This window comes from Ovis canadensis, chromosome 1, assembly GCF_042477335.2.
Source record: "Ovis canadensis isolate MfBH-ARS-UI-01 breed Bighorn chromosome 1, ARS-UI_OviCan_v2, whole genome shotgun sequence".
NCBI classification, from domain to species: domain Eukaryota; kingdom Metazoa; phylum Chordata; class Mammalia; order Artiodactyla; family Bovidae; genus Ovis; species Ovis canadensis.
The window spans coordinates 201,773,776-201,799,964 of record NC_091245.1 but is presented as its reverse complement, the minus strand read 5'-3'; the positions used below and the strand labels follow the sequence as shown (position 1 = coordinate 201,799,964).

Sequence of the window (26,189 nt, the reverse complement as noted above, 5' to 3'; positions counted from 1 at the left end):
AAAATGGCCTAAAGATCTAAGACTTAGTGCCTTGGTCTCCCTCTGAGCTCTGATGTAGCATCATGTGTCAAATATTCATGGCATCCCTCTGCCCGCTCCACTGGGAAAATAATGGCACAGCCAGCATTTCCAAGAAGCTTAGCTCCTCAAAATCTATCTACTCACATCCAATACTGCATTCCATCTTGTAGTTTTGCATAGGAATTCCTCAAAATATGATCCCCGGATACAAGCTCCAGATATATAAATATTTTATGCTATATTGTGCATGTGATTTGCATTAATATTTATAACAAAATTTCTTTTATAGTGATATAGTTTGAAGGAATTCATTACATTTTGTTTGCACTTATAGCTTTATATTATATATATATATATATATATATATATATATATATATATATATCCCTCCCAGTAACCCTTTGAGTCACTGAGTTGTTTGCCCAAAGTCACAGATGTATATATATATATAGTAGAACCAGGACTAGAACTCAGTTCTGACCACAAACCTGCTACTTATTTCACTCAAATGGTTTTTAGCCTAATATTAACAAATAAAATAAAAGTGGAAGCCAATCAAGTGACTATTGAATACATTAACTCCAGTGGACAGATAGATTCAGACCAGCTTTGTTTAAACAGGAACCAGAAACTGACCTTCTTTTACCAAATGGTACCTCAGCAGAACCTAGCACCCACATCTTGCTGCTGCTTTTTTTTTTTTTTCCCAGTTTCAGAGCATTTAGATGTGCAAATCCAAAGTATAACAGGTGTTTCAGACAGAAGTCAAGTGGTTGTGCTGGTTCAGAGGGTAATGGCGTTACCCTTGTTCTGGAATCACGTAGGAGTCATCCTCGTGGACACCATATTTTATTTACAATGAAACTTTACCTTATGCTCAGGCCACAGCACCTTTTAGTGGAAAGAAGTTAATGTTTGATGCAGCCACTGGGAAATAATTTCACGCAATATAAGTGCATGTTCCCTGGTAGCTCGATGGTAAAGAATCCACCTGCCAATGCAGGAGACTCAGGTTCAGTTCCTGGGTTAAGATCTCTTGGAAAAGGAAATGGTTACCCACTCCAGTATTCTTTCCTGGAGAATTCCCATGGACAGTGAAGCCTGGAGGGCTAGAGTCCATGGGGTCACAAAGAATGGACAGGACAGCGACTAAACAACAATAAACAACAAGTGCACTGTGCTGAGAGCCTGAAGGCCTGGATTCAGCTCTCACCTTTGCTGTTGATTTGCTGTAGGCTCTTAATCAAGGCACTCTCTCTGTCTGAGCCTTTGCTTTTTCATCTGCAAATGAGGTTGGACTGAATGGTTTCTAAGTTTTCATGTACTATTGCATTTTAGGATTTTTAAAATCCTTTAACAATGTATAATGATCATTTTAGCACTAAGTAGAAAATCTAAAACCCCCAAGTAAGACTGAATGGCTTTCCTGGGACATAGTATCAGGTGAAAATATCACCCATCTCTAGGCCCATCACCAGGCTTGCAGGTTATGTGGTCCAGCAAGATTACTAGGACTTGGGGTTAGATGAAGTGGGGTTAAATTCCAGCTCTGTTATCTACCTGTCAAGTTATACACAACATCATTCCTAGGTTAACTTGTTAAAAGAAGATAATTGTCTTCTCTGGCCTTTAGTTATTACAAGCTTCAAATAAGAACATGGAAATGAAGAAGTTTTATGTGAGCTTGCAGGATTTCTTTCAGTCTTCATATACTGAAAATCTAAAAGAAAGAGCTTTAATTATAGGGTTCATTTTGCTCTTTTTGGTAGCACTGAATGAGAAAGTACATTTACAATTATAAACCCATATATAAATATAAGGAGTACTTGTTATTTAATAATATTGTAAAGAGAATATTATGGCTGTTGTTAGATATTGAAATACAGTAGCTTCAGGAACACTCAATGGTAGATTTGCTCTTAAATAACCAAAAATTCATGTGGAGATTTTCCACCTATAAAACTACAAAGTAACATGGCACACTTAAAGGTTTTTTAGCGTTGAGTAGAGCCTGAGGGAAAGGCAAATTTTCATGATAGATACCATACAGCACATTTTAATCTTAAGTCAAAAATAATCATTGCAGTCACAGCTTTTTCACTGTACTAATAAACATTGATTTTTTTTCCTGTTAACAGATCATTCATGAAATGAATTTTAAATATAGAACAACAGATTAAAATTAAGAATCAGACTATGAAAATGCCTATGTGTAACAATTAACTTGAAATAATGCCTTAGCCAAAATAGATACTAATATTCCTATTAGGAATTTTGTAAGGATTATGCAAGCTTACATCTGCCAGGCCAGAATTTTCAAATTCTAAAGCCAAAAGCCAGGTTAGAAGAGGAGTTTAGTGGGTTTTAAGTCCAGACTGACTGAGTCCCAGTTCCAGATTCAACAGTTAGCTCTGTGGCCTAGGGCAAGTTACCTTATCGCCCTAGGCTGCCATCTCTTATACTCTAATGAACATAATGGGAGGACCTATATCATGAGTGGAGAAGGCAATGGCACCCCACTCCAGTACTCTTGCCTGGAAAATCCCATGGATGGAGGAGCCTGGTAGGTTGCAGTCCATGGGGTCGCTAAGAGTCGGACACGACTGAGTGACTTCACTTTCACTTTTCACTTTCACGCATTGGAGAAGGAAATGGCAACCCACTCCAGTGTTCTTGCCTGGAGAATCCCAGGGACGGGGGAGCCTGGTGGCCTGCCATCTCTGGGGGTCGCACAGAGTCGAACACGACTGAAGCAACTTGGCAGCAGCAGCAGCAGCATATCATGAGGGTGTTGGAAGGATTACTTGAGATAAAATATTTAAAGCCTTAAAACAGTGCTTGGCAAATAAGTGCTGAATAAATCTTGACGATTATCATCATTCTGGGGTCCACAAACTTTTTCAAGTTTGGGATTGAATTTCTAGCACTAAATTATACTAGTACCACACTGGTAAACATCTTATAACTGCCTCACAGATGCAACTGTCTCTTACCCTCACGTGGACCACTATCTTCAGAGGAGGATTCAGAGCATCCACCTCTGGTCCTCTTCATTTTAAGTTGTTCTCTGCCTCCTGTAGTTGGAGGGAGAAAGAAGCAAGGCCTGTACTCGGCACTTTGTAGCTGTTCCTGTCATTGAACTTGGTGACCAGATAGTCAAGGCAGTCATTGTCATGGCCTTTTTAAAAAATTTGTTTAATTGAAGTATAGTTGATTTCCAATGTTGTGTTAATTTCTGCTGTACAACAATGATTCAGTTATCTCTCTCTCTATATATATATACACACACACGCACACACATAAACACACACATATTTATAGTATATTCGTGTATATATTGCATTCTTTCCCATCATGGTTTATCATAGGATGCTAAGTACAGTTCTCTGTGCTATACAATAGGACCTTGTTGTTTATCCATTCCTTTTTATAGAGGCTGAGTAAAGGTAACCACTGTCACAGGACTTAGAACACAATAGCAACTCAATAAGTATATCTGTTGACGGGTTGAAAGAATAACTGGATAGATGACACAACTGCTTATTTTAAAAATAAGGGACTTCAGGCTCAGAGAATTCAGGAAACTTGTTTAGGCTCCCACAGCTAGCTAGTGAGTAACAAGGCAAGACTTGCAGTTCTGTCTGATTGCCTTTATACCATGGAATACCTAATTTTGTTCAAAGGGCACCAGGTATTGTATCCCAAATTGCAAAGCAGTGTTGTTTTTTGTTTTGCTTCTGTTGTGTTGCCTGGTTTTCCTTTGTGTTTGTGCTTCTCCTCCTGAGACTGGAAGTTGTTGTCAGAACGTGATTGTCCTTACCGCAGTGCCTGTGCGTATTAGTTTAGTGAAGGTTAGAACCAGGGTCGGGGGAGGCCATGGCACCCCGCTCCAGGACTCTGGCCTGGAGAACCCCATGGGTGGAGGAGCCTGGTGGGCTGCAGTCCATGGGGCCGCCAGGAGTCGCACATGACTGAGCGACTTCACTTTCACTTTTCACTTTCATGCATTGGAGAAGGAACTGGCAACCCACTCCAGTGTTCTTGCCTGGAGAATCCCAGGGATGAGGGAGCCTGGTGGGCTGCCGTCTAAGGGGTCGCACAGAGTCGGACACGACTGAAGCGACTTAGCAGCAGCAGCAGCAGCAGAACCAGGGTGGCTGGTGGCCAACTCACTCCCTCTGCAGTTTCCTAGGATGTAGCTCCTGAGGGCCAGGACTTTGGTCCCAAACCTCACCACTTTCTAAGAATACTCTGGATAAACTCCGCTTTGTGGAACACATGAACACGTGGTTTCCTTTAGGACAAAGGTCCCCAACCTGTCTGCACATTAGCATCATTATATCAGTCCCCACTCCAGACCAAATGAATCAGAATGTGTTTAAGTGGAGTATGGCCATCTGTATTATTTTTAAAATGTACCTGGTGGGGAGCCAGAGTTTGAGGTTCAACATTTCAGGCTCTTCTCTGGAGGATCCTTACCTGTACTGATTTCCGCATGTGTAGCCAACCCTGATGCTAAGCTCTCCTGAGGCTTGAGGGATTGGAAAAGTAATGCTCTACTGGCTTCCTTTTTTTCCCTGAGAGTGAGAATAGATCCTGCTCCTCAGCAATGCTGAAAACATCACAGATATGATTGCATAATGCAGTGTGTTCCTAGAAAACCATGTGATGATTAAAAAGATGGGCTTTAGAAATCTGATCTGATTCCCATCCCAGTCTCACCTCATTTCTACCTTTGAGACTTCGACCAAGTGACTTAACCCCAGGTTTCTTATCTATAAAATAAGAATAAAGAAAGGTTGATGGCACTAAGTAAGATAATGTATATAGAATATTTAATGCAGTGTCTGCCCCAGAGGATGAAATACAGTAGTTTTCTTTTATGTCTTTGTTATGCTTCCTTGCGAAGTGGTATATTTATTTTAGTGAAACATGCTTGTTTTTGCAGCCCTATGTGGGATTCCCCCTCCCAATTTACCTCCCTACCTGAAGGTCCAACCTAAGCAAATATGTGAAAGTGAAAGTTGCTCAGTTGTGTCTGACTTTAGCGACCACATGGACTATACAGTCCATGGAATGCTCCAGGCCAGAATATTGGAGTGTGTAGCCTTTCCCCTCTCCCGGGGATCTTCTGAACCCAGGGATTGAACCCAGGTCTCCCACATCACAGGCAGATTTTTTTTACCAGCTGAGCCACCAGGGAAGCCCAGGAATACTGAAGTGGGTAGCCTATCCCTTCTCCAGTGGATCTTCCCAATCTAAGAGTCGAACCGGGGTCTCCTGCATTGCAGGTGGATTCTTTACCAGCTGAGCTACCAGGGAAGCCCAAGCAAATAGGTATCTGTAAACAAATCACCACATGGTTAGACTTTGTAATGACTTTTACTAGTAAGTCACCAGGTTCTCCATCTCATCAGATTTGTTACCCAGGCCTCTGTTCACCCATTCCTGAACCATTCTTTCTGATGAATTTGGGGAACCTATTTTGTTTTCTTGTTACTTAGCTTAACTTCTAATTTTGTACTAAAATGCTTTGTATTGTGTCTCCTTCCAAAAGCTTTATGTATTTACCACTGGTTCTAGTGCTATCATAGTCATTGCTCCTTTTCGTGTTGTCCATGCATGTGTGTGTATGAGAGAGAGAACAGGGAAGAGAAAGAGAGAAGAGCCATCAGCCCTCTGCTTCTCCTCTCCATCCAGGTGCCCATCGAATCTGCAAGCTGTCTCTGCAAGGACCATTTAAGCAATAACAGTGAAGTAGTATAATTATTTACACACAAGCAGTGACAAAGTTAGATGTGTCCTCAGCCCAGCTTTTAATACATGATAAGGATTTCAGGATTCACTGACAATAGGAGACTGGATATTGGCACATTATTTAAGAGTAGAGTCCAAAAAAATAGTCTCAGTTTGAGGTATGATGTATGGAATGTGATATCACACCTTAAATGGCTTTTTGTTGACATTGTGTGTTTTGTATTTTCCAAGGCCATATAGCAGTGCCATATATTAAATTTATTTACAGCACAAAAGAAGCCTGTTCTGTAGGTGGGCTTGTATTTAATATATGTGAACTGCTTTCTCTGGCTTGATGCTGGCAAATTATTTTATGGTAACTTAGCTGATTCTCTTCATGTATGTTATCAATGGATGGAAAGCCACTAACAACTCTTCAGTCTAAGACATAAAGAGACAGCATTAGGGAAATTACTGTTGTTCATGAAAAGTAAGATATATTATGATGCCACAGAAAATTCTCTAATTTTTTCAGCCAACTCATGGTTAACAGTCTGTTCCCTAACTGTCTTGCATGCAGATGAAGTAAGTCTTCGGGCAATAGCTATCAGCTGTTATCCTGACGAGCAATAGAAAAACATGCATCCCTTGGAACAGTAGCATGACTTGCCTGAACATTGTAATCACCTGGAGAGCTTTTAAAAAGTCCAATCCTAAGACACCCCAACTCAGTCCAAGGAAATCAGAACCTCTGGAGCTGGGACCCAGAGATCAGTGTTTTGTTTTGTTTTTTAATTCTCCAGATTATTTCAACATACTAGCAAGGTTGAGAATCACTGTCCTAGGACTTAAGCAATTTACAAAAACAGGTTGTCTATTATTACATGCATCAATACTACATGGCTCCATAAAGTAAAAGCTGTGCTGAATAGAAAGTGCCATCATCCTAGAACCTTCAGTGAATGGCATATGGACCTGTCACATGAAGAATGCAAACTTGTTCTATGATCTTTTTGTACCTTCAGTGGAAGATCATTTCTGAATAGGTTTAACAGAAGCTGTACTTTACGAAGATAACTCCAGTGGGTACACAGAGGATAAAATGGAGCAAGCTTTCTTCTAGGAATAACTTGCTATCATTTCACTACCCTGGTATAACCTTACTGATTCAACTTTTGGAACAGGACTTTGTTCAGAATATATTTTAGAAGGTACTTAGTAAGAAAGCCGATGCATCACACAGTTGGCATATAGAGTTTCATTATAATATTTAAAGATAGAATATTAATTTTGCTTATGCCTGAAATTTCTAAGTCAGTTAGCAAGGATGATATGAAGACAAATGTGACCTGGCTTTATGTCTGCATAAATATACTAGTTTACTTTTTCTTTTGTAATTTTTTATTTATTCTTTTTGTGAGTGCCACATGGCATGCAGTATCTTATTAATAGTTTCCAGGCCCGGGATCAAAACCTCACCCCGGGAAGTAGAAGTGGAGTCTTAACCAATGGACTGCCAGGCAAGTCTCTGTACTAGTACACATTTGATGCTGAATAAGGCTTCAGTCTGGGAGTATGTTAACTTCTTTTGCCATGGTACCAATTATCAAAAGTACTGTGGATATTTTCAGTCTCACCTCGGAAACAAGGAGGGTTTGCATAACGTGGTCTATGATCTACTTTATTAATTCTGTACTTGTCACAAGGACATCATTTTTAAATGAAATTGTATTTTCATATTGTGCAGGAAATAAATTCACATGACAAGAAGAGAAAGCTGAAACCATTAAAAAGGAAAACCCAAATCCCACTAGTTTACCTCCCTAGTTTAACTAGATTTGCCTGTAATGCCATTCTGTACCCATGCCATTCCTAAAGTGACTTTTTCAAAAACTAAACTTCTAGACTTAGCTCAAGTGGTTCAGTTCAGTTCAGTTCAGTCACTCAGTCACGTCCAACTCTTTGCAACCCCATGAACCCCAGCACGTCAGGCCTTCCTGTCCATCACCAACTCCTGGAGTTTACCCAAACTCATGTCCATTGAGTCAGTGATGCCATCTAACCATCTCATCCTCTGTCATCTCCTTCTCTTCCTGCCTTTAATCTTTCCCAACATCAGGGTCTTTTCAAATGAGCTCAAGCGGTAAGACTACCATAAAGCCTTCCCATTCCCTGTTGTTTTTAGTTGCTAAGTCATGTTCGACTCTTAAGCAATCCCATGGGCTATAGCCCACCAGGCTCCCCTATCCATGGGATTTCCCAGGCAAGAATACTGGAGTGTGTTGCCATTTCCTTCTTCAGTGGATCTTCGTGGTCCAGGGATCGAACTTAGATTGGCAGGCAGATTCTTTGTTACTGAGCCACCAGGGAAGCCCTCTTTACATTTGTAAGAGGGAGTAAATCAGAGAAAGCAGAACAATCAAGAATTCATTGCAATGGCCCATGAAAGATAATACGCCCAATGTGGTCAGCAGACATGAGAGGGAAAAGAAGCATTTCAGAGATTTTGCAGAGATTGTGATAGTTGCTGGGGTAAGGGAGATGAAGGGGGAGCGGTGGGAAGAATCTCCGACTGGCTCCATGGTCGATATAAAGCCATATGTACAACAAACAAAAATACAGGGACACTTTTTCATTAGTTCAGGCATCTCAATTCACTGACAAAATTCTCCCCAGGCTGTCTAACCCTCTGCCATTAGGTTACTATGCTGAGCTTTGCCAATAAGCTCCTCTCACCAGCCTTGGGGCTGATCTTGACCCTTAGCTTCCCATTGGCCCCTAATCAATTATGTTTCCTTCATGCTCTGATGCCTCCAAGTCTGGTACCATTCCCCTGGTTTTTCTCCTTTAAAAGCACTGAGAAACTTCTCTCTAAGATTGGCAGCAAGATCATGGGATGCTTTTAATGACGTGCAGCACCAGCCCCTCTAGGAGCAAGGATGAACTATGCTAGAGTAACTTTCTTTCCATTGTGAATGCCTCCATAAAAGGCATAGTTTGTAAATTTTTGTTAATACAAAAAGGGAACATTCGGGCACCTTTTGCGTCCTGCTGATGTGTAGTGCTATTTTTAATTTTTGTTCTCCGCTCTTTCTGTGCCTGTGATTTTAAAGGTGCCAGACTGACTGCCCTCCAGCCTGGTGTCCCCGATTTCTCCCAAGAATAGGAAAAGTACAGGAAGCACCAGTGCTGGTCATGTCTGGGTCTAGCATATTAGCCTGACCCACTCTGGAAGAATATTCTCCAAAATATAAAGGAGAAGACTGTTCCTTGTGAACACAGTCCATCTGCTTTCATAGCTGAAAGGACAAAACCTTGTTGTTCTTCCACCCAGCCACTGCAGAGGTTTTGGATCCAGGAAGCCTAGCCACTCATCCCCTCTTGTGGAAAAACTCGAATGTTTTTCTCTCTTCCATCCCTACTTGTCACAATTCCATCCTTTAAGGTTGGACTTAAATGCCTCTTTCTCCACAAAACCTTTCCTGAGCCCTCTCAGGTGTAGTGTTCCTTCCACGTCTCCAAAGCACTTTCTCAGATGACACCACATTTTGTCATGTGATTGTAGGATGTATATAGTCTCACAATTAATGTGAAAGGCAGTGACGTGGTCTAATTCCTTTCCTGGTATCATATAGATTTTGTGCTGTGTGCTAAGTCACTTCAGTCATGTCCAACTCTTTGTGACCCTGTGAACTGTAGCCTGCCAGGTTCCTCTATCCATGGGATTCTCCAGGCAAGAATACTGGAGTGGGTTGTCATTTCCTTCTCCAGCATAAAGATTATAGAACTGGACAAAAAGTGAATAGCTTAAGGAATGCCTGTTAAATACAGTGAGAATTCCAAAGCTTATTTGACCTTCATCCTGACCTTCAGGGCTCTGTTCTGACCTTTCCCGTTAATCAGTGATTGAAATTTTCCCCTAGATCCTTATCGGTAGCTCTCAAATTCTCTATAAACCATGTAAGCTCAGGCCTTTGGATTCCAGACTTGACACTTTGGGCAACCATGCTCTGGAATCATAATTGCTACCTCTACCTGCCTCATCAACCACCATGACTAATAGTCAATAACATTTGACCAGAACAAATTTTTTTCCAAACTGTAGTCTACAGATCACTGGTAGTCCCTGATGGAGTATCAAGAAGTCCAGTTTGGTGTCTACAAAAGGCAAGAGTAGTAAATAATTATTTTGTTGATTTGCATTTAATGAATATAAAATGTAAAATTATAATATTCACAGGAATCCAATATGATTTAATGAATCATCACATTCTTTTTTTAAAATTTAAATTTATTTATTTTAATTGGAGGCTAATTACTTTACAATATTGTATTGGTTCTGCCACACATCAACATGAATCCACAACGGGCGTACACATGTTCCCCATCCTGAACCCCCCTCCCACCTCCCTCCCTGTACCATCCCTCCAGGTCATCCCAGTGCACCAGCCCCAAGGATCCTATATCAAACCTGGACTGGCATAATGAATCATCACGTTCTTAATGATTGCATATGTACCACGAAACCTGTGTGGATTGGTGGTGTTTAACTGATGTTCACTAACAGTGCTATTCAGCTCACAGTATTTTCATATTAGTATTTTTTTCCTGTGGCTGCTAAGTCTACATTTTAAAAGGATTATTATTATTTTATTACACTATTTGTTCACTTTTCCAGACTAGATCAGTGATTTGAATGATTCTTTTAAAGTGGAAAAAAGAGTCATAAAGATAATACCATAAAGATCAGTTCAGCTAAATATTAAACATGTGTTAGTGAACACGATGCTAGTATAAATACTGGAAATGAATCTATATACACTGGAGTGAATGTGATTACTTTGCACAAGCAGTTGAGAAAAACATTTTTGAAAGCTGTGATTATGATGTAATTTTTTGAATTATATTTTATGCACTGGTGATCCATTCACCTGCAATTTCCAGTATGTTCTTTGTAATAAAATATTATCAGATAGTGGCATAAAGTCTCAAGACTTTTAGCATCCTTTTCAAACATAGTATAGTGAACTTTCTAGTAAAGCAGTTGAGTTTTTTTTTTTTTTTTCTGAATTCACAACAGTGGTGCCATATGGTAGTCCTAGCTTTGTTACTGAAGGGAATGACAGTATAAAATTTTAAAGTACTTTCCTAAGGTTATACATCTTATAATAAAAACAGATACAAGTTCACTCTTTGATATAAATTTGTTAATCAAGCCACACAGTTTATTAAAGTGTATCAAATATCAAGAATATGATATCAAGACTTCAAAAAAATATCAAGCGCTGAAGAGTTTGACATTTTTTTCAGCATTTAATATTTCTTATTCTTTAGGAGGAAAATGTTCTATAGTTGGGTCTGTTCTTTAGAGGGAAAATGTTCTAAAGTTTGGTCTATATTTAAATTCTGCAACAAAATATATTAAGAAACACTTCCCAGGACCAATGCAACCAGAGGAAGTTAGAAACACCTTTGCCTCTTTTCTCCTGAGTTGAACTATTTAACCCCCATCCCTTTTAGGTGTTAAATGGTAGTCAATCCAATGTGATGGAGCACTGAAAGCAGTCTTTAGTAAGAGATTTATCCATAGTGTCAGCTCTGTGTGCAATCCTAATGCACAGAACTAAGCAGAGGCAAGACAGCAGAGTGGTTAGGACCATCAACACTGAAGTTAGGCTGCTTGGGTTAGAAGGCAGTTAACCACTCTTGTAACCCAGTTTCCTCATCTGTAAGGAAACGATAGCAATAGTACTTGCCATATAAGTTATTGTGAATATGAAGTGAGTTAATATATATAAAGCACCAAGAAAAGCACTAGGTTTGCTAAAGCTTATTTGTAAAAGTCTGTCGATTCTTACTGACATTTCCAATGAACTTGTAATAACCTGTTAAGACTTTTTGCCTTCATAGAAATAAAGAATAAGAAGGGGAAAATGAATGTGACTGTGGCCTCTGGCTTAAGATTTCCAAAATGAAGTCAGTTATGGATATAGACTGTAGCCAGCACAATGCCTTTCAATGACATAATTTTTTTAAATTACATTTTAATGTTCTAGTTAAAAACTTAATGCAGTTTTTTTTCAAGCTAAACACGATGTCCATATGTGGTCAGGAGCCCCAGGAATCAATGTATTATGCTGAAAATTTACAGAGCACTGGGCTGGACAATGACAGTCACAACCATGAGGGACTCAGAACCCCTACAGTCTGTGGAACTGTGGCAGGATTAAGGGATAGTCAAACTGTAAGCAGATTTAGAGGCGACGCTGAGTTGTAATATCTTAAAGGGTGTCAAGTGTAAGAAATGAGACGTATTTCTTGAGGCCTTAAAAGACAGAACTGGGACTATTGGGTAACAGTGAGGAAGCATTCCAGCTCAGTATGAGAAAAAACAATCAGTGCTGTCTGGAAATAAAAGAGACTAGTTTTGTTTTTATTCTGCCTGTCACTAAGGACTGGATGCAGAGGCTTTGCAACCCAGGCTTTTGTAGAAGGAGCTGAAGTTCGAGTCTGGACCCAGTTTCCTCACAGTCTAACTGGTAGCCCCAAGGAGAAAGAATCCTATGCTTTCCAGTCCCACCATCCTTAGTCGAGTTCCTCTTATGTTTCTGTGTGAGATCAGAGGCAGAGCGCTGGCCTCCCCATCAGAAGACCTGCGTTCTACATGGTCACTTCCCGTGAGGCCTCGTCTAAGAGAGCCAGCTCCTCAGCTGGTTTGTAAGATCCCCTTGGTGCTGGCCTCGTGGCGGCTGCCGTGGTCCTTGTGAGCTTGATGGTGATGGATTGGTGGTGACCCTGTTGCTGCTGCTCACTTGACAGCTGTACTGTGTCGCCCATGGTGTCCTCTTCAGAAGAACTGAAGGTGTTCTTTACCGTCAATCCCTTTTTTTTTCCAGGCCGCTGTGCTCGCTGTGGCGAAAACGTAGTTGGGGAAGGGACCGGATGCACTGCCATGGATCAGGTCTTCCACGTGGATTGTTTCACCTGCATCATCTGTAACAACAAGCTCCGAGGGCAGCCCTTCTACGCGGTGGAGAAGAAAGCCTACTGCGAGCCCTGCTACATCGTAAGTTCAGATTCGGTCCTTGGGTAATTTACTAGAATGACTTCTATGACAAAATATAGACGACTCCAGATCAAATGTAGCCCTCGGGTCTTTGCTTCTGATTAGATTTCAAACTGTGCTAGTGTATAGATTGGCTTATCTTAATTTTTATCCCTATGTCCCCTGTTCATTTGAGGTCAAAAGGTGCATTGGCTGGGGCTACCATTCAGTTAGTGGTCTGCCAGGAAGATCAGCACCCTGGGGCTTACAAGCATATATGTACAAGCTAACACGTTCCCCCTTGAAGCATCAGGTTTCCCAAGTCGCAGAGTCACACCTCTGATTATTAAGCCTCACTCTATATTTGATGTCATATTTGTAGAGAAACATGTTGCAGGGCCTTGGGAATTTTAAGTACTCTTTCAAACTCCTGGGATGATTGAAGCAGCTTCTTTCTACCCAGAATTTCTCTTACCTGTCATTGTTATTTAGTCCTCTAAGTTGTATCCAACTCTTTTGGGACCCCATGGACTGAAGCCCCACCAGGCTCCTCTGTCCATGAGTTTTCCCAGGCATGAATACTAGAGTGGGTTGCAATTTCCTCATTTCCTTCTCCAGGGGATCTTCCCGACCCAGGAATCAAATCCATGTCTCCTGCATTAGCAGGTGAATTCTTTACCACTGAGCCACCAGGGAAGCCCTTAGCCTGTCATACCTAGCAAATTTTCAGTGATGCAATTAGATAAACTATTGATATCTTAGAGTACCTTAGAGGAAAATAGTTGTGCTGTTTCCTTTCCTTAAATTCACAATTATGTTTTAATAACATAGTTGAGTGACTATAAAATACTTGGCCCATTATCTTAGCTGTTTGCCAGGCTACTTAAATCTACACATTAAGCTATCTTCTGATAGAGCAGTTTGGTAAATGAACATAAACTTTTAAAATCTAAAGTAAATTTCCTTGCCATCCTTCTACATGATTTTATCTCTCTGTTGAATGCTTATCAGTGGAAAAAGTAGTGCTTTTTTGCAAACCCACACAAGAGGCATGATTTGGCCTTCAGCCCCCACAGCATTTCAACATAAGAGAAACCTGGGGTACAAGGTATTAGAAGCTATACATAGCTTGGCAGAGCCCTGAGGTTCAAGTTTATTGCAGAAGTTTCTGGCCTCATTGGGATTTTCCCATTATCTGACAGCTCTAACTCATTGCAGCCCTGGAATCTGTAGCACAGATCTGAAATCTCTTTGAGATTAAGATTTTGCAAGATGAAATATTGTTTTGCATCTCTCCAGTTCCATTTTATCTCATTTTCCTCCCTAAAGGCAACTTAGTCACATATAGCATCATTATAGTGCCACACAATGTTGGAGCTGGAAAAAAAAAGATCATTTGTCTAACTCCTCTCTTTAGAAGTGAGAATACAGAGAGGAAGAAAATGACTTATGTCATTTTATTAGTGTCAGAGCTGAGTGGTTTACACTAGTCTCATATTCAGTGCAGACACAATAAGGCTTTAGTTTATCCAGAATATAAATACAAACAGTGATGTCCCATTGATTTGGAAGGAACAATTACGTATCAGGAAAGGTCTAGTGAACAAAATCTACATCTTTAAGAAATAAGAATGTTTAAAATATCGCTGTTAAAAATCTCTGTTGAAAGAGAAAATTGCAAAATTCCCTGTAAAAAAGTAGTGTGGATTGTCATTCACAATGATCTAGGGCCACAGTGAAATTATTTATTGTGGTGGGCTCTGTGGCAATGTCAGCAGAGCTCCCAGAAGCACCTATGGCTGTTTGTCCATACACTAAATAATTACATAATAGTGGGCTTTTTTTTGTAGTTCTTGTGTCTATTTTTCACCCTCTTTTGGAGGCACTGTTGATTCTCACTGCCAGATCATTGGCTGATGCTCCAGCTCCTGCCTGCTTTAGTTTTCATCCCTTCCTAGTTAGGAATCACATGGACAATATTGGGAAACAGCATAACACAGTATGAAGAGCATGGGTTTGAATTTGGTTACATCACTTAAAACTGCATCTCCTCGGGAAAGTTGCTTGATCTTTCTAAGCCTGTTTTTTCATATATAATGGTGATTATTGCAGGATTTTTCCCAAGACTTACAAATATGAAATGTGGCAATTCTTGTAAAGCACACTGGGCTGGCTCAGGGAACAGTAGTGGGATGAATATTGCTCTGAAATTAATTTTGATAAAATTTCTGGCCTATTTAGCACTTTTGAAAAGTGAGCACCAAACGTGCAGTGAGATGCATCATGCTTGGAAATCTCAGACACACTCCTCTCCCATTTTTAAATGCTTTGCTTACTCTCCAAAGTGTGTAGTAAAACTGAAGAAAGTCTGAGATGGCTAATATGGGCTTTTCCTCTGGTAGACTAAGGTTTCTGCCTCGATTTCAGGCATAGCAGCTCAGTGATTCTTGAGGATGTGCTTCCTTCAGCTTGCTTGCCTGTTACTATAGTATGCGCATGACAGTGAACACTGGGTGATATTTAATCACATCCTTGGAAAAAGTGAATGAATTAAAATAACGGAAATTCTTACCATCCTTTTTGACTTCATTCCCTCTGAAGAAACTTCAATCAGGATTTTTCTTTAATGAGATCTATCCGTGGTGACTCTAAATGTAATTTAATTTTTATCAGAATTCAGTTAAGCTTTACTCAAAGACCCTTGTTTGATATTGATTTCAGAGTTCAGCACAGCACTCAAGCCCTCAGATGGATGTTTTAGCATTTTAACTTCTTCTGAAATTTCAAAAGACCAGTAAGCTGCAACTCTAAAAATGTAGAGTTCTCTTCAGCGGGATGGTGGGGGAGCTGGGAAGATAAAATGAGATGCTTGTTTTGAAGATGGAGTTTGTATGAAGGAGGACCATAGGGCTGTGTGTATCTCTCTTGGAGCCAAAGCCCTTAGAACAGGAAGCACCAGCAATGTCATTCATTCAACTGCCTCTTGTTCCATTAGTGGAAAGGAGATGTCTGAAAAATCTCCTGTACAGAATGGAGAAAGCCTATCGCTGGGCCTCAGTCTGTGCCTTGTGTTGTTGTTATTGATGGAGTCAGAATAGTGAAAATAGTGGTTTAGTTAGATAATTATTCCAGTGTAAGAACCACCCTGTTTGATGTTCTGAGTTCAGGAAGGAGACTAGTCTAAAATAATTTAATTTATTCTTGCCTAAATTAGTTATCAATTATTTACATAATTTAGGTAAAAATACACCAGTGATGGCTTTATGTTTGATACAATGATTATTTATATTTTCCAATGATTTCTTAAATTCTTAATTCTTACATGTATATAGTTGTAATTAAACAAATTTGATTCATTAAGGCACTGTAATCCTCTTTACTAATTTTATACATGCTTTCTTTTGTATTTTCTATTAATTTAATATGAATATGTATATAGCTTTCCTTTGTTAATAATTTCCATTTTTAGCTTTTTATTTGTTTAGTTTTAAATTATGTTTACATACTACATTTTAAAGACATTTGCCACTAGAAGGATATTGGGTATTTTCCAATCTTTTAGTATTGTATATAACATACCTATAAATAACTGAGTAAAATGTTTTATGTGATTTTATTTTGAATTACTTTCTAAACGTAAATCCTTTGATTCATGTTACCAAGTTTACATCAATTTGGAGAACTTTTACTAGATTTCTTTAAGAAGATTTTTTTCCTATTTTCAGAAGCAGGAGCAATAACGAGACCAAATATTAAACTATAACCTCTATCTGCTATTGAAGAGGTTTGTTTACATTTGTTTTGAACCAATTTAATAGGTACATTATGTAATGGTTTTTAATTTGAGTTTTTATAATTAGCAAAATCAATGAGATTCTTTTCTACTTTGATGATAGGTCTCTTAAAAGCTTAGTTTTGGTTATTCTAGTGGATTTATATAAATGAACAGATTAAAATTAAGAGCACTAAGCTTCCTAGGGAAGAAAAGTAGTATAAATAAGTATACATGGTTCTAGTCCTTGCTCTCCTGGTGTGATGTTAGAAAGGTAATTTAATTTCTGAGTACCAGTATCCTCATCTATTAAAGGTAGGTAATAATTTCTTCCTGGTCTTCAAAGGGAAGGAGTGAATAAGTGTAATATTTTGTACATCATGAAGAAGTGGTTTACTAATATAAGGGCTTGATCTGATTAATAATATTATTATTGTTGCTTTTTCCCTTAGCTTAATTTGATAGAATTTAGAAATCCTCTAAGTTTGGGATAATTTCATAGCTGCAGTTGCTATGGAAATACTGAAATAAATAGATGTCATAGAAAGAGCATGAGGACAGATATGAGAAGAAGAAGTTCATGTTTTGCTTAAGAAGATTTTTGTGTTGGCATAGGCAGCAACTGTGCCTCCCACTTATGTGGCCTGCTGCCCTTAGTGAGGCAGGTTTACTCCTAAGTACAGATTTATAAAAGAGTTGCTGTGTTTTTAGCATTGCCAAAGAGTCTGGACCTAGAGACCTAGTGCATCAGAGATTCTCAGCAAGTCTGTTTATGAAATGGCAGCCAAGGATCGTTCCCTAAACCAGGGCTCTTACTCACAGTGGATGGAATCCAACCCTTAACTCTCCAGCAGTGGAAGTTAGTACAGACATTTTTATTACAGTTACAATCTAAGTGATTAAAAGACCTCAGGAAATCGGAGGCCAACTCCACAGGAGACTAAACACTTGAAAGTTCCTGAATTTGACGCATTAGTGGCCAACACACACTTGCCTTTTGCTCTCTCTGTCACTAAATGGCTATGGTCAAAACATTCTAACTTTTCAAGCTACATTAAGAGGCAGGTTTTGTACCTCCACAGGGAACTTGTCCTTTTATATGCTCAACTCCTCCTAATAAAATGTTTTAAAAGCAGTTATGGCCTGTGCTTTATGTGGGTATTAGGAAAGGACCTGAGAGTTTAGACTAAACTTGAAAAATTCACATGAACTTCCCTTCTTTTAATTACCCATCTCTGCTCTCTCATCTTCCTCTCCCTCTCTCCCTCTCTCTCACACACACACACAAATGCACGCATGCACACACACACATACACACACACACACACTTTCTTCTTAATGTTACATCATCCCTCAGGCACCGTCCCAGGAAGGAGAAAAATGGTTCAAGCAAGAAGAGAATTTGTCAAGTATACTCTTGAGAGATTTAACCATGTTAACTACTATGAATAGTTATCTCTTCCATTTGCACAGGCCCTTGCATTTTATAATGCTCCTGAGCCTCTTTAACTGTACCTTACCATACCTATTAGAACCTTGTGAAACAGACAAGGGGGAGATGCTTTGTCCTGTTTACAGTGGTTTTGATGTTTTCAAAGTAATAGCCAAAATGAAGACTAGGGAACAGATCTAGCTTGCATTTTATTGCTGGATCCATACCACCACCCGGAAACAAGTGTTCAGCTTTCTAAAAATATATAAATACTGACAGCCCCCTGGGATTATAGACTTAAAATCTCCATGATTTTTATTGATGACCACATGAATCATATCTTCCAGTACTACAGAACCTGAAAGTCTAAACTTCTACCAATATAAAATTGCTGCCCCTTACTTTCTTGAGCATTTACTTTTTGCTGTCTTTGAAATGCCTTGAGTCTCAAGGCAAAAGCCTCTTCTTATGGTTAAAAATAATATACAAGTAACTGATGTTTGTGTGGTGCTTTAACTTTTTCAAGCACTTTTATCTCATGTCATTCTCTCATGATCTTAGAAAGTAGATACAATTATTATTGTATTTATTCCCAGTAGTAATAAATTGAGTTTTAGAAAACCTTGGTTTGCTTAGTTCCATAGAGCATGAGTGTCAAGGCCAGGACTTAACTCTGGCTTTTGATTCTCAAATCCAATTCTTCTCACATATCCAACAAATAATTGTAAATCTTACTTACTAATACTATATTTCCTTTTTCCTAATTAATTTTTCTCTATTACCACATTGAGCTCAGACTATTTGTTCTTATGGTAGTAATTCTTAAAAAAAGAACAATGAAACCTCAGTTTTTAAGTATTATTTGCTTATTAGAGAAAAATTGGAAAATATTTTAAAACGTATATAGTTCTCCTGTCTAAATGTTTTAACAGTTTACATTTTACCACGTATTTCTTTTCCATTTCAGTGTTATCTGAGTATGGACATATGTTTGTAAATGTAACCACACAGCTATTGGGTTGGTCAAAAAGCTTGTTTGGGGTTTTCCGTAACAACTTACAGAAAAAATCTGTATGAACCTTTTGGCCAACCCAATATATAAATATTTATACATACACGCAAATACAATGAGGTCATACTAATTCATAACTTGCTTTTATTACTTAATAGTATATCAAACTTGTCTTCCTTAGAAATAGCTTTTAAATATTCCATGGACACTCAAAAAGAGTATTTATGTACATGCCCTTTGCTGAAAAAGTGACTCAAAGAAATATTCCAGCAGATAAATAAATTAATCAAAACATGTGTGGGAAATCCACAGCAAATAAAATGGTAATAAGCCATGAACCAATAAAACTAATAGTTAAAAATAAAGAGATTAGAAAAGATGTGATGGCAAATTCAGACCAAAGGAAAATAACATTAATTACCTACTAATTATAATATTAATAGCAAAGTATAGTTTTAGGACAAAACCATCAAACAAGCCAAAAAACATTTTGCTAAGTCAGAGTTCCCAAAGAACAACTTGAGCCTTTATTCAGTAAACAGCATTACATTGAAATATATAATATAAAAATATTGATGAAATATGGCCTCAAAATGGTAAAACCATAGTCTTTATACAACTTTAGCACATTTCTTGTAGTCTCTGACAAACTAATTACAGAAGTTGAATAATATGATTGAGCCAATCCATACAACCAAAGAGGTTGTATCTTCTTTCCAGATCTTCATGGAAGACTTAGAAAAGCTCATGTTATAGTCTAAAAGGAAAATGGAAATGTTCATATTTTGGCTGGCAGAGTTGTACACACTAGTATAGTTAAGATAAGAAATCTATAAAAGGATAAACACACACACTCTTGGATTAGAAAATTCTTAGAAAGTAGTGATAATGATAACCCTGAATGACAAAGGAGGGTGCAGCCAAAGTTGAATTCTATGCTGTTAGGATCTTTCACTGCAACAAGAAAGAGTGCAAATATATGAACCCAAAAACCTCGAAATGGACAACAAAGTCAATCCAAAGGGAGAAAGGACTACTTGAAATAAAGGCAGTTATCAATACACTGAAAAATATTAGAATGGTTAGGTCCAGGAGATTATTCTTTGAAAATCACAACAAAAGAAACATCCAGTGAAGATAATCCAGAAAAAAGGGAAGAATAAAAATTAAAGAAAATTAGGAATGAAAAAGAAGCTTTCAGGATAGGTCTAGAGACATTCAATAGTATTACAATTTAAATTTTATATAAAAGAGACTATTTTCTGTGCAAAACTAAATACAGGGGAAGGAAACTTAACCTCATAAGCATGGATGAAATGCAGAGCTACCACCTGAGAAAGAACCGAGAAAGTTCGCTAACAGAATTTTTCAGATCTTTGAAGAACAACTGATTCCTGTGCTATTTCAACTTTCAGAGCTCAGCAAGAGAACATAAGCCTCCCATATCATCTTGAAGAGCCAGCCTGGGTCTGATTAATAATACTTAACCTAGGTTGCTCCCAAAAGAGCATTCTATGCTGATCAGACTTCCATAAATGCAGAAATTCTAAATGAAATGTTAACAGATTGAATGCCGCATAATGAAACAACTCAGGTTACTCCATGATTCCAATGATAGAACAGTGTTGGGAATCTTTTAACATGTCAGTGTATTGTATTGATATATCAAATTCTTAAAAAAGCTAGATAATCATCTTCATAGATGCCAAAAGGGCACTTATATCACATATTCTTGTTTAAAAATAAAAACAATTGCCATAACTCAAAAAAAAAACATAAAAAAATAACTGAAGTAAAATAGAAAAAAAAAAGATGTAAAAGTTTGATAAGCTAATGATGATCCTTCTTCCTAGATTTTCCTAGATCTTTGTAGGATTCCTGCTATTATATTAATATTATTCTTAACATTCTAGTCTTTGTAATGGAAATTTAGAAACAAAGTTTATATATATATATATTTACATATATGTATGACCTTGTCTTTGTTTTATATATATATGCCAATTACATAATATTTCCATCACAAAAATTAAAAAAAAATAAGATTAAATTCCATGTATACATTATCCAGTTTAAAAAATAAAACACTAGAAATTCAGTTGAAATCTCTTAGGTTCTTGTCCCTAATCACATTCTCAAGACTCCTGTATAGAGGTAGCTACTATACTAAGTTTGTTTTTTATTATAGCCATGCATTTATTTGTAGTTTTACTACATATCTCTAATATATATGTATTGCTGTTGTTATTTAGTTGCTAAGTCGTGTCTGACTCTTGGCACCCCCATGGACTCCTCTGTCCATGGGATTTCCCAAGCAAGAATGCTGGACTGGGTTGTCATTTCCTTCTCCAGGGGGTCTTCCTGATCCAGGGCGAGCCCATGTCTCTTGTCTCTCTGGCATTGCTGGCAGATTCTTTACCACTGAGCCACCAGGGAAGACCAGAATGTACACATGCATATATAATTGTGTTGTTTGCATATATTGTTTCTTAATTTACAATGAATGCCATTGTATCATGCTTATATTTCTGAGACTTTTTTACTCAACATTATAACACTAGGATGTATAAACATTTACAGATGATATGATAATTGTTGCAGAAAATCTGAGGAAACCTAGAGTATTAGAATAACAAAAGTTTAGTCACCTACCAACATTAAAATTAGGAATTTATGTTTAGAAAATATAACAGGAAAAAAAATCCTTATACAGAAATAACAAAAATATAAAGCACCTAGACAAACGTTTAAAGGCATACATGATCTAAATGAAGAATGCTATAAAATTTTACAGGAATAATTAACTCATGAGTGAAATGATTCTGGGGTTGAATATGCTTTGGAAAGCACCTCTCACTTTAACAGGCATTTATATCAGCACCCTGTAATTATACAACAGCACAGCTTTCAGTGGAAGAGGAATAGTTACTGCAATGTTCTTTGCTAATGGTTTTTTATTTAGCCTTTTTCCCCAGATAGACCCCAAACCTTTGCTGACTTTGATTACTGCCCTCCACGGACGTCCCTGAAGGCTCTAAGGTAGTCCTACCTTGGTAAGGGTAGTAAAGCTCATTCATGTAAGTAGACTGCCTGGAACAACAAAGAGACCTAACTGAACAGAACCTCTCCTCCAATTCCCATCCTGATCTGTTGTCATAGATTTGAACTCTGTTTAAGGGCCAGGAGGAGCCTCAGAAATTCAATAAAGTCATTTTTATAGCAGAGAAATCCTAAAGCCCAAGAAAGCTGGCTGATTTGTCTGGGGTTATATGGTTTATTAATGTCAGAGGCAGGAATAGGAACCATGAGCCTTGCTGATGCCTTCAAAGAACTACCTGCTTTCTTTGGGACTGACATGAAGAGGTTTAACCATATGCGGCTACAGGCCCCAGAGAAACATCCCTAGAAAATGTTGGGTTGCATAAATTCTGGTTGGAGAGGTTAGAAATAGGACAGCATTTGCTTCAGCCCCAACCAAGGTGGAGAGTTTCAGATTTCCAGGTTAAATGCCTCTGAAACTTTATGCTAGAACCTTCCCACTGCCCTAGTTTGTTTATTTTTAAATCAAGCATGAACTCACCACTCGGTGTTTGCCAGAGTTTGGATGAATGTCAGCATCAGGCCACTGTAATAATGGCTTAAGATTATTTAATCCTATTACTTATACACTTCATTAGGCTGAGTGAATTGTTGGCAGTGGTTCAGTAAACTTCCTACTTTAGAGATAAAAGGGTGGAAAGAAAATAGGGAAGGCGTCTGTTCCTCATTTTCTTTCATATTTATCTTGTATCTCTTAAAGGATAAAGGAATGGTAATTACCCATCTACAGCATGGAGTCTGCATTAGTAGGGTCTTCTGAACTGCTCTGTACTCTCAGAAGAGAAAAAATGAAATACATTTTCAATTAAAAGAAAAAGTGTTTGGACAAAGGAGAGAGAGAAAGAGTGAGTGTGTATGTGTGAGTGTGTGTTTATGCTTTCAAACTGGTCTTAAAAATAAGCCTGAAAATAAGTTCAAGAGCCCTAAATAAGATATCTAGTCTTTCATTTAAGGGACCTGATATGTGGCAGCAAATAATGTTAGAGAAAGAATATGGAATTTAAAGTCAGACCTCATTCACACCCAGCTAGGCCAGCTACCATGCCGTATCCACCTCATTTCATTTGGCTTAAATTTCATCCCAAGTAGAATAGAAGTGGTATTTCTTACCTCTAAACCCCTACGTGAGGGTTCAGAGAAGTTGACAGGGCTTAGGAGAAATGTGTGCAGGCTTTGAGCGGTAAATAAATTCACAGACCAAGCTTCAGGGACATACCTACCAAACCTGCAAAGGAGAAGTTTGCCTAACTTGAAACACTAAAGGTCAGTTATTCACTAGCATTTCCGTTTCTGGAATGTTACCAGCCGATTGTTGGTTTGAGAATTCTGAGTCTGAGGGGCAGTGGCCAGCCATGAAATTCTGGAAACTTGGTTTCCCCAAAAGGTGTCAGAGATCACTGCTTTGATGTCACCATGTAGCTGCTGTTTAGTGGCACGGTTATGTCCAGCTCTTTTGCAATCCCATGGTTTGTAGCCTACCCGGCTCTTCTGTCCATAGGATTCTCCAGGCAAGAATACTGTAGTGGGTTGCCATTTCCTCCTCCAGGGGATCACCCTGAAGTCCTAATTCAAAGTAAAATTCTGGACCACTCCCCAGAATTCCTGCACAAACAGCCAGGAAATTAGCATATTTTTCAAGGCTCTTGGGGCAGATTCTTAGGTATGCTCAGGCTTGAGATCCATGTACCTGTACCACCAGCCCCTTCTCTGTAAGAAGTAGTCCCCCAATACTTCACTTTTACCCCCATCTCTCTCCGACACATTCCCTTACAGCACATGACCAAACTGGACGCTTCCCCTAGCCACTGCTATCTTAGCCTTCTCTCTCTGTGCCCAGATTGGATTGCTGTCTTATACCTTTCCCCATCTCCATCACTTGAAAATCTGTGTCATCCAGCCTTAAAAAGCTTTTTTGGAACTTCCCCAAATTGATGTGGCTTTTCCTGAATATGCACGTCTTTTGTTTCTCCTTCTCTTATAGGATTTGGTGGTTTAGTTGCTCAGTCATGTCCGACTCTTTGTGACCCCATGGACTGTAGCCCACCAGGCTCCTCTGTCCATGGAATTCTGCAGGCAAGAATACTGGAGTGGATAGCCATTCCCTTCTCCAGGGTATCTTCCCAACCCAGGGATCGAACCCAGGTCTCCCACATTGCCAGCAGGTTCTTAACCATCTGAGCCACCAGGCAGCCCCTTGTAGGATTTAACCCTCTCTATTGGGCTTCCCTGGTGGCTCAGATGTTAAAGCGTCTGCCTGGAATGCAGGAGACCCAGGTTCAACCCCTGAGTTGGGAAGATCCCCTGGAGAAGGAAATGGCAGCCCACTCCAGTACTCTTGCTTGGAGAATCCCATGGGGGAGGAGCCTGGTGGGCTACAGTCCATGGGCTTGCAAAGAGTCAGACACAACTGAGCAACTTCACTCACTCACTCACTCACTCACTCATAGTCATTTGAGACTCAGGCACATTTCCTTACTGATTTGAAACCCTTAGAGAGTGTATGTGTGCTGGGGTTGGAGGTTATCACATTTTATTCATTTTTTTTATCTTTTTCTTAGTTCTTATCCCAACATGTGAGTCTATGGCTGCTTTGATATTTATGTGGGGTAAGGAGCTAGAAAGGGACTGGGTTTCCCCTCTAGATGCCAATGTCTCCTAAGACTCTGACTCCTTGCTCTTTGCTGTACCTTGGAATGGGGAGTCTGTGTATAAGAAGCAAAGAAGAGAACTTGGCTCTGGAAACCTGTGAGCAGTCATTGCTGAAATGTAAATGCAAAAGATTGAAAGGAAGGATGTGAGAGTGAAGCCAGCTGTCTCGCTTCCAGCTGTAGAATCATCAGAAGAGCTGCCGCGCTCAAGGTCAAATACACAAGCCCGACTTGCGGATAAAAATTGCCAGGGAGTTAGAGTGGACGCTCTCTGATGTTCTGATGACTTTGAATGGGGCACTGTAATTCCCTCCCACAGCAAGGCTTACTTTAAAGACAAACCCTGCTTTGGGGATCTCCCTTTTTGCTCACCTCCCTGCAGCGTCAGGGGATGCCAGGTGAGGCTGGCGTCACTCCTTATAGCAAGGCAAATACTCTTTCTGAGGGCTTCACAGTGACAAGGGCCTGGCACACCTGCTAGGTCTTCAAAAGTATTTTTTTAACTTGAAGATTATTTAACAATTCAGTCTCCTACACTTATAATATGGTAAAATCAGATGCCAGGAGAGGGGGAAAGAGTTGCTCAGGATGTCAGGAATGCATAGATCCACTGAGAACACTAAAAAATCTGAAAATCGCAAACAAACATAAACGATGAGTTTTTAAATTACAGAAACTATTTTGGATGATACACATGTTCCACAAAAGTTATTTTTACTTTATGGGCTCTTTGATAATGCTAAAAGATATTTGAAGCAATTAACATCAATAAAGGGCTTCCGCGGTGGCTCAGTGGTAAAGAATCTGCCTGCCAGTGCAGGAGACACAGGAGATGTGGGTTCGATCCTTGAATCAAGAAGATGCCCTGGAGGAGGAAATGGGAACCCACTCCAGTATTTCCCATGCCTGGGAAATCTCTTGGACAGAGGAGCCTGATGGACTACAGTCCATGAGGTTGCTAAAGAGTTGGACAGGACTTAGCAACTAAACAACAAAAAAGTGAACGTTTATATTTTTACTCTAGTTTAGGAAGAACTCCAGAGTAAATTCTATTATAAAACCATAACAAGTAGACAAATAGTTTCTCCACACAATAGATCTTACTGAATGTGCCAGGGTGTCAGAAGAAAGAACTCAGGAAAGAGAACAGAGACATTTGAAGGAAAAGGAGGAATTTAAAAAGAACATCTTCGTGGAGGAAAAGGCCAGTACACATGAGTCATATTGTGCATTTTAGTTTCTCCTAATATCACATAGTCATTCTTTTTCTACTCTGACAGGTGAGTGAGAAGTGTTGCTATTCCTTTCTACAAATTAACAAAATCAAGGCTAAAAAAACCAGGGCTTTGGAAAAGAAGGAATTATCATAGGATTAGAGCAGAACTCTGAGCTTCTGCACTCCAAATCTTAGCCTCTACCTGTCT

The 26,189-nt window shown here is 39.0% G+C and overlaps 1 protein-coding gene across 13 annotated transcripts in view; it reads left to right on the top strand.

Annotated features, from left to right (window-relative positions):
* The window catches only part of LPP (LIM domain containing preferred translocation partner in lipoma), a 736,773-nt gene that overhangs the window by 606,941 nt on the left and 103,643 nt on the right, over positions 1-26,189 (top strand). For all 13 annotated transcript variants that reach the window (XM_069557978.1, XM_069557960.1, XM_069558022.1 and 10 more), the window contains one exon: positions 12,654-12,823. In XM_069557978.1, coding sequence (XP_069414079.1) covers positions 12,654-12,823 — 170 coding nt within the window. The remainder of the gene's footprint in view (positions 1-12,653; positions 12,824-26,189) is intronic.